This window comes from Vicugna pacos, chromosome 7, assembly GCF_048564905.1.
Source record: "Vicugna pacos chromosome 7, VicPac4, whole genome shotgun sequence".
Lineage (NCBI taxonomy): Eukaryota > Metazoa > Chordata > Mammalia > Artiodactyla > Camelidae > Vicugna > Vicugna pacos.
The window spans coordinates 2,255,404-2,267,555 of NC_132993.1; the positions used below are offsets into that span (position 1 = coordinate 2,255,404).

At 56.9% G+C, this 12,152-nt stretch overlaps 1 protein-coding gene across 1 annotated transcript; it reads right to left on the bottom strand.

The window, feature by feature from the left end:
- Nucleotides 1-4,057: 4,057 nt before the first annotated feature.
- EN2 (engrailed homeobox 2) lies at nt 4,058-8,677 on the bottom strand. Its single transcript, XM_072965353.1, has 2 exons — nt 7,578-8,677; nt 4,058-4,460 (listed from the first exon to the last, which is right to left on the bottom strand). Exons 1-2 carry the CDS (start codon nt 8,254-8,256, stop codon nt 4,144-4,146), a joined length of 996 nt encoding a protein of 331 aa, XP_072821454.1. The 5' UTR covers nt 8,257-8,677; the 3' UTR covers nt 4,058-4,143.
- Nucleotides 8,678-12,152: the final 3,475 nt, after the last annotated feature.

A 12,152-nucleotide genomic window follows, 5' to 3' on the forward strand; every position in this document is an offset into this window, starting at 1 on the left:
GTGGAGCCGGGACCTTCCCAGGGGCGCTTGGGGAGCTGCCCGGGCGGGCAGAGACCGAAGAGGTCGGATATTAAACCAGCGGGAGACAGAATAACTTTGAGCCGAGCCGGAGCGAGCAAACGCGGCCTCCCAGCCGGCCCTGCGCGACCGGCGAGCGTATTTGCATATATAGTGCCTGGTGTTTACTGTGCGCGCGCTATCCGCCTGGGCACACCTGTGCCAGGCGGTCCAGAAGCCCCCATCGATTTACCCTTTTCACTCGAGGGGAAAACAGAAAAGATGGAGCCTTCTTGGAGATCAGACTGGTGTCACCGCGGAGCCCCCCCCTTGTCGCCCCTAAAGAGAGCCCCTGGCCGTTCACTTTGGGCGACCTTCGGGTCTGTGTTGACCCTCGGATTCCGACTCCAGCCCAAGGGGCGCCCCCTGTTTATTCGACCCTGTTCGGCAGCCAGTGGAGGAAGGCCCTCCAAGCGCCAAGGAACCACGCTGGGTCTCTCGCCCTGCATCTTTGCCGGCGTGCCTGGGATGGCCTCGACCGTCCTCCCGACCGGGGCTCCCGGAAGTCAGCCTAGTCTCTGCCCAGCTAAGGAGGGCTGTGGACACAGCTCTGCCTGGGCCCCAGGAGGGACACAGCCAGGCCTAGGGGTGACGGGCCCTTTCGGCTCAAAGGAGTCAGGACTTCATTTACAAATGTGCTTGCCTCTGAGGAACATTTAGGAAACCCACATCATGCTGGGGGTGGGGGCAGCCACCAATCTGGCAGGGGGCCAGCTGGGAACATCACCCATCTCAGTGCTGTAGGCCGGGTCCAGATCTGAGACACGCAGAGCCATGGAGGTGCAGGTGGAACACAGGGAAGCCAGACTTCAGAAAGGAGCACCACCACCTCCGCAGGCCTGACTCTGGTCTCCACTAGCCCCTAGGGATAGCAGCTGGGCACCCAAGTGGCTCTCCGTGAGTTATGATCTTGGATTGTAGCTGCTGCATTTTTAAAATGTAATAATTGTCAGAGCAAAACCAGAATCTCAGCATTTGGAAGGTCTAAGGGCTCATTCAGTCCAATCCCCTACCAGAGGGGGTAAGAAAAACACAAAAGAAAAACTCTTATGCCACTGTAGGCCTAGTGTCTGCTTGCATGCCTCTGAGGACGGGGAACTCATTATCTTGCAAAGCCATACATTACCCCTAAACAGTGCTATGATTTGCAAACAGATTAAAAAATAAAAACAAAAATGATTGCTTAATGTTGCTATGCTGTCTTTTTATTAAAAAGGGAGAGAGAGGCCAAGTGATTAACATAAGTTGTGCTAGTGCGTTTTCGTCTTTGGGAACCCTGGTAACTGTGGTGAGGGGTGGCTAAGGAAGACTCAGGGGATGGCCTGTGTGATCAGGTTTCATTAACGCTCCTGGAAACTGGCAGTTGGGGCTCCAGAGCCTCTGCCTCGAGGCCCCAGGATGTGTCTTTGCAAAACCCGGGAGGAGCCTAGCTTCTGCTGGGAGGCCCAACATTCTCCCACTCGGGAAGTTATTGTGGAACCGAAAACTGCCTAAAAGGTTGCCTTCAGAATAGATGATCCTCTCTAGTCTCTGAGTTTATTTTAGTGGGAGAAGAAAACTTTTTTTAAGCCAAGAAAGTTGGGAAATAGAGCAGTTGGGTGTGCAGGGCGCACATAGGCTGTCCTGCATAGCTACATGGGTTGTGGATCCTGAGCTTGAAAATCCCAAACATTTCCAGCGGAGGCATCCAGGCAGCTCCCGCAAATCTGGTCCTTTCCTCTCCATCTGCCTTGGGATGTTGTTCAGTCTTTTGCTTTGGGGGGTAACGACAACAAAACATGAGAGAGAAGAGCCTCTTTGTCTCAGGTCAAGTGGAAGTTCGTCTCCATGGGGTGGGGTCAGGCAGGGGAGAGGGTGGTGAAAGTCGCTGTCCCAGGCTCAGGAGCAGTGAGGGGGATGGACACCTGTTGTGTTCTGCAGGATTTTAAATATTAATTCAACGGAATAGCACCATACTTTGGAGCACTTCCTTCTGGTAAAGAAATGTGTGCTTGAGTTACTTTGGTTGTTCTGTGCTCACATATGAGATACCCAAAGTGTCTCCATCATTTAAAAAAAAAACTACTCCTCTGGATACAAAGGGCATGTGCATACCTGCTCTGGCTGAGGCAAAGGTGTGGGCACTGGAGTGCTGGGGCGATGCCCAGGGCAGTTCGGCTGGACTCAAACACACTTAGAAAAATTAGTCATTTCACCTTGGACATCCAATATTTTACAATAAAGCGGGGTTTTTTTATTATGTAACTTTCAAGAAGTTAAACACACAAAAATGCAGGGGTGGGGGGATGTTCACAATTTTGATAACCACAGTTGTAAACAGAAACATTCATTTCTCATAAGATTATAAATATCTGATACTGGAACTGTAAAATGCACATGTTTTGTAAACTAAAAAATAAAAACATAAAAATAAAAAACCAAAAAGCTTTGCTTCCTGCTAAAAAGGCATGTCATCTCATTGAGTTTCCTAAGCAGCAGATGGTTATTCACAGAATTTTAAATTACAACTTTTGTTTTTATAGTTTTTTAAAAAGGTTTACACTAGTATGTACAAAGTGAAACTGCTATTGAAGTGAAATCGAGAGGTTTAAGGCAGAGAAAGAGAAGTCCACCCTCAGTCCTCGGGGGACAGCCACGGCTCCTGGCTCAGCCCCGGGCACAACCGCTGGGCTGTCCCGGTGCAGACAGACATTCGGACACAATTCTTTTTCCATACACTAAACAGAAGACAGCGTGGAGTCATAGATAGATAGATAGATAATGTGTTTGTTTATATATATGTACTTGGTGGGGGATATATTGAATATATTTAATTTACACTGTACCACACCTTCAAAAAATAAAATGTATATTTAAAAAAAAACAAGAAAAGACAAAAAGTGATAAGAAATGATTATTTACACACTTTCTTCCTTCCTCTAGATCCTGGAGAATTCTGAGTTCCTTCAAAAGTCAAGGTAGCCACATGTTCCAGAACTGTGGACTCATGCATCTGCTTGTGTGTATGTGTGTGAGAGCATATCTATACGATGTACGCAGACACACATGCACACATATTTACCTTGAAAGAATGCAATCTATAGCAGAGGTTGTCACTTGAAAAAAAGAAAGAAAAAGAAAAGGAAGAAAAACAAAAAAGGAAGGGAAGGAAATGCCAGCTCCCTCTCGAGGCCTCTGCTGGTTGGAAGCTGTGTTTCTGGGGCCAGGCGGGCACCCACATGGCCAGTGGAGCAGCCAGGATGCTCTGGGCCCAGGCTGAGCCCACTTGCCCGGCCCCGGCCCCGGCCCCGGCCCCTTGGCCCAGAGCCCCGGAGGTGGGAGAGCTGACGCTGACGCAGGCAGACAGGGCACAGGGACAGGGGAGAGTGACACAGACACAGATGAAAGGACGTGGGGAGGCACAGGCCAGGCCTCAGCGAGGAGGAGGATATGGTGGGAGGAAGAGAGGAGGGGAGCGGCCGGCCGTGGGCCCCTAGCCCAAGGCAGGCCCTGGTGTCAGGGTGTCACTCCCCAGGCCAAGCCTCTGCACTCCCCCAAGGACCCCCGGCAGTCACCTCGCCCCACCAGGGCCCTTTCTCTGCTTCTGGTGAGGCTGGGAATGTGGGCCCTCCTACTGTCCTCACCAAGCCCACACAAACAAAGTGGCAGAACTCATAGGCCAAGTAGGAGCTATTAATTCGGTTCACAGTTGTGTGAAATGCAGCAATAAAAATCTTTGGACTTCAGCAAGTTGTTTTAATTTTTTTTTCTTTTGAAATTAAAAAAAAGGTGTCCGATGTCCCATAATGGAGCTTAGGGGATTAAAAAAAAGATGAAACCCTAAGCAGCTCCCTTTGCAAAAAGAAAATCATAAAATTAGCATAATCTCATAAACACAAAAAAACTCAAAAATATTTTATAGTCAGATATTTGGGATTTTATACCTCCTGTAAATTATATATACATAGAATATTGCAGAACCATTGCTAATACACGAGATTTTTTACTATTAATGCTGGTATAATCTTTATACACTGGCCCTTTATTTATGATTTTAAATTATTGCATTGTTTAGCTCGCACCGAGACCGGGCCTGCGCCCGCCCCCCTACTCGCTGTCCGACTTGCCCTCCTTGGCGGCAGTGGAGTGGTTGTACAGGCCCTGAGCCATCAGGTGCACAGCCAGCGTGTTCTTGTTGCCTGTGGCCTTCTTGATCTTGGCGCGCTTGTTCTGGAACCAAATCTTGATCTGTGACTCATTGAGGCTGAGCTCCTGCGCCAGGCTCTGGCGCCGCTGCTCCGTCAGGTACCTGTTGGTCTGGAACTCGGCCTTGAGCCTCTGCAGCTGCTCCGCAGTGAAGGCTGTGCGAGGCCGCTTGTCCTCTTTGTTGGGGTTCTTCTTCTTTGGTTTGCGTGACCTGGGACCTAGGTGGGCACGGTGGACAGAGAGAACGCGGGTTAGGAGGGCTCCGGCCGACCTGCTTCCTCGGGTGCGTCACATCGCAGGCCAGGGAGAAGGCCGAGGCCAGGAGGGAAGAGGCTGCCCACGGCCAGCGGCTGACCTGGAGGAGAGTTGGGCTGGCCTTGAGACTGGGCAGGGCTCCCCGCTACCTCTGGGACCCTCCCCTGGGGAGTGAGGTGTTGGGCCCAGGAGGTGAGGGGCTGAGAGTAGGGTAAAGGGCAGGCTTAGTGAGAAAGTCTGCAAATAAAAGGAAAACCCCCACAGGAAAGTAAAAAGCCGAAACTTCGTGGCCAGGCTCTTTCTCGCCCTCTCTGAGGGTCTGTCCAGGACAGGACAGGGAAGGGGTAGGTGCTGGGAGAGAGGTGAGGGGGAAAGATTGGGGGAGGGGAGGGGCAGCCAGGGTAGCAGGAAGAGCCATGGCAGGATGTGAGGGACCCCCACAGGGGACACCCCACAGGTCCCAAGGGCTGTGGGAGCCAAGGTCAGGTGAATTCTGACAACAGGACAGGTCTGGAGGTCTGCCCCCCTCCACTAGCCCTGTGGACCCAAGTCCACTGTTTCCTTTAAGGACAGGAAGGAGCACACATGGCCTTTCCTGGGTGAGGAAGGAGCTCTGAGTTTCCCACCCCTTCCCCCACCAAGTCTCCTCAGTCCCCTGTCCAGGAGAGGGGACACAGTGCCTGCCTGGGAGCCAAGGAGGCCGCTGAGGGACCTAGCTGACCTTGGGCACAAGGTTCACACTTCTGACCTCCCACCCCCACCTCCTGTGGCTGGGCTGCCCCACACTACTTGAGGTTGGTTTGGGACAGTGGTGATAAGGCCAAAGACCCAACCATCGGAAAAGGCCCAAGAAAGGAGAGCAGAGGGAAGGGGGCCAAGTGCATTCTTTTTATTGGTTTCTGGAAGTTCAGCCCCTAAGGAGGTCTGTGAGGGAAGAGGCTGGTGAGGGAGGGAGTTGCGACTGCCCATCTGGGTTTCTTAATCTGGGAAATAAATGCATTAACTTTGGGGTGCTCCTGGCCCCAGTTTCTTACCGGGCGCCCCAGGGGGGAGGCTGTAGAAGGTTATACCTCCGGCAGCCAGAGCACCCAGGTCCCCACCCCACACACCCCCAACCAACTCTGCAGGGTCAGGGGGCTGCTAGGCCACTAGCTGGGAACCCCCCCCAACCAGGACCCGGATCAGGAGGGTGGACTGGCGCCCCGGATGGTACGCAGGCCCCAGGGGCGCCGAGAACAACCCTCCCCCGCCGACCGGGCCTTGTGCTCTCTCCCCAAGGCACGATGGAAGAGGGGGCTGTGCGCGCAGCAGAGGGGGCGCCACGGGGTGCTGGGCTCTAACTCCTGGCCTTTTCGATTCTCAAGCACGCCCACGCTCACACACACACACACACACCCCCCACACGCACCGTCCCCGCTCGCGCGCAGTCACCGCGGCGCACACGCGGAGGGCGCCGGCTCTCATCCGGGGGTTGCGGATCCCGGGGTGGCGGCCCGTCTCCCGGGGCACGCGCGGAGCGGGAAGGAGGCTCTGGGAGGCCTCGACAGGCCCCAGGCGGCCCCGCACGGGCTCGGACCCCACCACAGCCTCGTGGGGCAGGAGCCGGTTCTTCATCTCCACTCGCTCCCTCCCCGGAGAAGCGCGCTCCCCATCCCCTAAACCCCTCTGGTCCTGGGGCGTTTGCACACAAGAATCAGCCCACAGAAAGACACGAACCACTTTAAGGAAAGAAAATCTCCCTAAAATCAGAATTTTTAATTCTTTTTCTTTCTTGATTAAAAAAAAACGCACTTAAGAAGTCTCGGTAAAAGGACTAAACCTCCGCAAGAAAACTGTACGTTGCTTCTTTCTCAAACGTCAAGAAACATAAATCTTATCTTCCTGGGGGTTTTTTTGTTTGTTTTTGTTTTGTTTTGTTGCTAAATCCAGACAGACGAGCAACCGAGCCACGTTCGGCTGCCGCGGGCCACTGGGGCCTGGCTCAGCAGCAACTCCGGCGCGGCACAAAGCCGGCTGAGGCTCCTGGCCGGCCGCATTGTGAGCCTATATGTTAATTAAATATTAACAAAGGAGAGAGGCGAGAACAATGGAGCAAATTTCAGATCTAGCTGGAGAAATGTGGATTTCATGAAAGATACATGCACGCCATTTCTGCGGAAAGGCGACCCAGGGGTGACTTAGTTGTGTGGCGAACTGGGTAAACGACCTGGGCAAAACAGTTGAGGGTTCGGGGGCAGAGGGGGTCCGCTGCCAGCTTGGGAACAAATGGAGTCCGCGCCTAATGGCGGTTCACAGCCGCAGCCCCACATTTACTGCCACTGATGGTTTCTACAGGGACATGGACTTCGCTTTTTAAAATAACAGATCTATGAAAAACACGCCCAGAAGCTCTGCACACCCCCGTGGGCTCCTCCCGAACCCCCTCTGAACTGTGCCCCTTCCGATGCAGATCTGCCCCAGGAAGGCTCTGGGAAAGGTTCTTTCTATTTGGGGATTGCAGGCCTCTCTCCTCCAAGCTATGTGCCTGTCGGCTTGGCAAATAAAACCAGGCACAGGGCAGAGGGCACCTCTGTTTCTATCCCTTCCCTTCCCGGATCCCCTCATGACCCCCTCATCAGCCCCAGTTGAGGGAGAGCCACAAGCCTTGCTTTCTTTCCTGGTTACATCTGGGATAACTGGGTCTTAGGGTGAGTCTAGGTCTGGAGTGGGCTGGGCGTGTGTCCCGAGTCTGGACTGAGTTGGAAGGACGTGGAGAAGGGGCTGAAGAGTGTAAGCTGAGCCTATCTTCCAGCCACCCCCTTTCCCACCGAATAAACTCCAGCCAGGGGAGGGGTGGGCTACTGCTTCGAGGCCCCAAAAGGCAAGAGAGGAAGGAGGTCCTAGTGCTTCTGCTGTTCTAAGAAGTCTGTACCCTCTCTCCTCCTGCCGCTGCCCGGTCAGCGTCAGCCGCACACAATGTCGCTGTGTGTGTCTTTGTGTTGGGGAGAAGGATCCTGGTGTCTTCTTCCTCGGGTAAGTTCCCGCGCCAGCGCTACCCGGCCACCCCGCGACGGGCCAGGACGCGGGTCCCCAGGGCTCACCTGAAGAAGGCCGGTCCGAGTAGCGCGTGCAGTAGACCCAAGCCGGCCAGAGCATGGGCTGCGCGCCCAGGTTGGCGCTGGCCTGGGAGCTGTCCGAGTCCGAGCTCACCGACAGGTCGCCGCCGCCCAAGCCGCGGGCCTTGAGAGCCCCGTCCAGGGGGCCCCCGGAGTCTCCACCTTTCTTGGGGCCGCTGTGTAGCGAGAGAGCCTTGGAGCCGCCTTCGCCGTCACCCGGAGAGTCACCACCGCCACCGCCGGGCAGCGGCCCGCCTGCACCAGGCGCGCAGGGCGCGTTCTGCCGGGACTCCCGGCCGGACACTAGGAGCTGCTCGGCGCCGCCCGCGCCGCCGCCTCCCTCCGCACCGCCCGCGCCGCCTTCACCGCCGGCTGCGCCGCCTCTGCCTCCTCCTGCGCCAGCACAGCATGTCCCCGAGTCCTTTCTCCGGCCGAACTCGGGCCGCAGGATGTTGTCGATGAAGAAGTTGGTGATGCGATGTGGATGCTGATGGTTGCCTGGCGCCTGCAGGACCGCGGGCAGCATCAGAGCCCGCCGGCGGCCAGTGTCCACGTCGCCCGGGCTGCTGCCGCCGCCAGAGCCGCCGCTGGGGCTGGATTCCGGCTGCTGCTGCCCGTCCACCGCTGCCGCCGCTTCGCTGGGCTTGGGGTCATTCTCCTCCATGCTGTTCACAACAAATCCCAAATTGTTTCTCCTGGGACACCCTTCAGTCAGCCTTCCGCCCGCCCGCTCTGCACACGGAGACTCTCGCGGCCAGCCCGTGCCTCTACCCCGCCGAGTCTTCCGAGGGCGTGAGCGGCGGCCGCAGCCAGGGCTGGGATCCTACAAGTCGCAGGCCAAGCTCAGAGCAAAGCCACGTTCCAATCCACGAGTCAATACAAGAGTCGCCCGGCGCTCAGATGCCGGGAGATTCAAAAGAGTCTGGTCCTCGCCTTTGCAGCGCGCCCGGGCGCTAGAGAGTCACGATGATCCAGTGTGGACCGGGGGCGCCTCCAGGCTCCGCGCTCCTCTCCACGTCCCGCTGCCTCCGGCTCCCGCGTCGCAGCCACGGCCGCCCGGGGCTGGAGCTCCGTGCATGCAGGCAGCTCGCTCCCCCGTGCTCACACCCGCCCAGGCCCGCTCAGGCCGCCGCCGCCGCCGCCGCCGCCGCCCGGCCGCCCCCGCCCGCGCGCCCCGGCCGGCCCTCGAGGGTGCGGGGCGCGAGCGGTCAGCGCGCCTGCCGCCGCCAGCACGCACATGGAGGCCCGAGGGCCCGCGCTGCGCTCGGCCGTCCTCGGGGCCCTCTCTGCGCGGCCGCCGCCCTGCTGCGGGCCGGGGCGCCCCACCCGCGTGCGGCCGCGGCCGCGCCCCCGCCGAGCCCCGCCGAGCCCTGCGACCCGAGTCGCATGGGTGAGCGGCGGGGGAGCGGGCCGGGCCGGGCTGGGCCGCCCGCGCTCCCTCGCCGTCTGCGCGCCCTCGCCGCCTCGGCCTCCGCGCGGGCTCGGAAATTTCCAGGCCACTTAGCACAACCTGAGACACTTTGACTCTGGATTTTTGTTCTTATTTTTAACAGAGCCCCCTCGAGTGACGTCGCGGGCCGGTCTCCTGGACACGTGCCTCGGGCCAATGGCCGCGGCGCCGCGCGCCCACGTGACGCGCCGGCGGCCGCTCTGTGACAGGAGCCTCCTGCCGCCCCTCCCCCCCGCCGCCGCCCCTCCCCCCCTTAAAGCGGCCGCGTCCTTGCGCTCCGGGTGCGGGAGCCCAAACCGGCGAGACCGCGACCGCGTCCCCCGCGCTCGCTCGCGTTTTCCCCGTCGCTTCTCGGCTCAGGGATCTGAGGAAGCCCCGCGAGAGCCCTGGCGTGCAGACATGGGCAAGCGCTGGAAGATTGCTATTTTTAAACATTTCCATATTGTTTACCATGGGGAAAAATCCCACAATTCCTTGCACAAAAATGCATAAATAACATTAAATGAGCTGCCGAGATACAAAGGGACTTCTGTAGTCTGCCTTCCTTGCTGGTGGAGAGGGGAATTGTCACTTACATTTGACTTTGGTAACCAGGCAGATTCCTGTCTTAAATGCAGAGCTGGCGCGCAGGACCCTCTTCCTACACTCATTGTAAGTGTGCGTGTGTGCACGCGTGTGCGTGTGCAGGGAGCCGCGTGCATACGGTGGGATTCGTTCTCCCCGGGACACTGATCCATGCAGCGCCAGAAGAGTCTGGAAAATGACTGGGGACTGCGTGTGGGGGAAGAGAAATCCAAGAGGGATTATAACTGAATCTTCCTTTTTGGAAAGGAAAGGAAAGGAAAGGAGAGCTCACGGTTCAGCCAAAGCTTCAAAACCACGTGGAGAGAAAACATCCCAGAGAGGCTGCCTCTCCCCAATTCCAAACCCACCTTCTGCCCCACCCCAAGTCCTTAACCCATGGAGGGACTACCAAGAGGACAGTCACCTCATTTTCTTTGTTTTAAAATCCTTCAAACTAGTCTTTCAGGAGAGCTGGGCCCATCTGAAAGGGAAATTAGAAACCAATGGTGGGGTGGGGGCCCCAATTTTATTTCTCCCCTCCTCTCTTTTTTCTGTCCTTTTCTAAACTTCCTTTCCAGTTGCTGTCAGAATGTCCAACTTGAACTTCTGTTTCCCCTTCTCCTCCCCTCTTCTGGCTCTTTCCTATTCACTCTTCTCTTCTTGCCCCCAGCTGCAGACACCCCACCAAACACCGGCTGTTACCACAGGCATGCCTGTTCATCATTTAAAATGCACTTTCATGGAGATTTCTGAAGTTTGAGAAACATCCAAAAGGGCACCTCTGAAGGTGCTGGAGCATGGCATGATAAATGTACACTGGGGGAGGATGGGCAGAGTGATGGGGAGGAGGGGAAGAGAAGGGAGAGCTGGGATGCCCTAGGTCTGGCCGGCCCAGGTGGCTGCAGGGCGCCCAGCAACTGGGGCCCACTGCGGAGCTGCAGCCGGCCCTGGGCCTGGAGCAGCTAGCGAGATGCTGTCAGGCCGGGAGGGATGGAAAAAGGTCTGGGCAAGCAGCCCTCCTGGCCACCTTGAAGCCTGAAGGCTTGCCCCTGGCCTGGATCAGCTGTCTTCTGGTCCCCACTCAGGTCCTATTCTCTCTCCACCCCACTGCAGGCTCCAGAGTGAGGCCTAGGTTGAACTAGAAGTAACAGTTACAGGGTGCTGCTCCGGGGACTTTAACCCGTGGAGGAGGTGCTGGCTGGGTCACCTGGCCACTAAATGCAGGTAGGGGGCTGGGTGTGGGTAGGCTCTGGAGGCAGATGGGGGGGCTCTTTGGTCTTCTGCAAGGCTCAAGCAGGATGGGGAAGCTACTTCTTAACTTGGGGTGACTCGCATCTCTCCTCCACCCCCCACTGGAGGGGTCTTCACCAAATTATCCGGCCAGGCACACACCTGCCAGTGGCCTTCCCCGAGTCTCAAGAAATTGAACCCATAGTCTGCCTGCTCCTGGAAAAATGGGGCTGGTGGGGCTTGTGGGGACATCCTATTTACACGTGTTGAGGGTTCGGTGGGAAATTTTCCTGCAAGTTTGGGAACCCTAATCTTCAGGGAATGTCCAATTATTTGGGGCCTCCGATCACCAAGTGGGTAGAGGGAGGGCCCATGGTGCGTCTGCTTCCTGCAAAAAAGCCGTCTCAGGTTAATTTCTCCACCTGTCCCGTGAAAACCAATTAGGCCGTCTCCTGAGAAATATTTTCTAATGTCTGCAGCACCTTTGCCTCTGATTGAACATTAATTGAGCCCAAGTGCTGGACTTCATCTGTATTTTCTCCTGTGATGCAGACCCAGGTTGCTGGCTGCAACATGACCTCTGCAAAGCAGCACGTCGTCTCCAGGCATACCTCACTTTGGGGGGAGGGGGCAGCAACCTGTGGACACTGGTCTCCAGGCTGCAGGTCAGGCTGGTCTGAGGAAGCAGGCCACTTCCTGCTTACTGGCCTGGGTGGGAGTGCTGTAGCAGGAGGCTGCAGGGGCAGGAGGAGGGAAAAGAGGATGAAGAGAGAAATCGGCAGGGAGCCTTAGGCTGCCCAGAGCCAACCCAAACCTGAACACAATTCCAGAAAAATCGCCCCTTGAGAGTGGGCACCATTCGAAGGTTCAGCCAGGAGAGAGGGAAAATCTGGATGGGAGCCGCAGAGAGTTGATTTACTCCAAGGATAAGGGAATCCTAAACCTTTCAAACAGAAATCACAACAGGCTGTTTCAGGAAGCTCTAAAACACGCTTGAGGCTCCGCCGGCCAGGCTGGGACGCGGCCAGGCTGTGCTTTCTGGGGTCGTGGGGCGGGGGCGCATTTCCTAGTCTCTGCTCCCGGGTCCGAGGTGCGGGCCCTGCGGCCTGCCAGCCACGCTGGCCCGCTTTCCCACCCGGACAGACGGCCGCCGCCGCCGCCCCGCAGGGTGGGCTTTTCTGTGTGAACAAGAGAACCAACGCCGAACATTTGTTTCTTCTCAACGTGAAGCGCGGCCGCGGCCCGCAGACCCCGATCCGTCCTCGGCTCACTGCGTCCGGGAGAATGCCCGCAACCACCCGCTTGGGGAGAAGCAC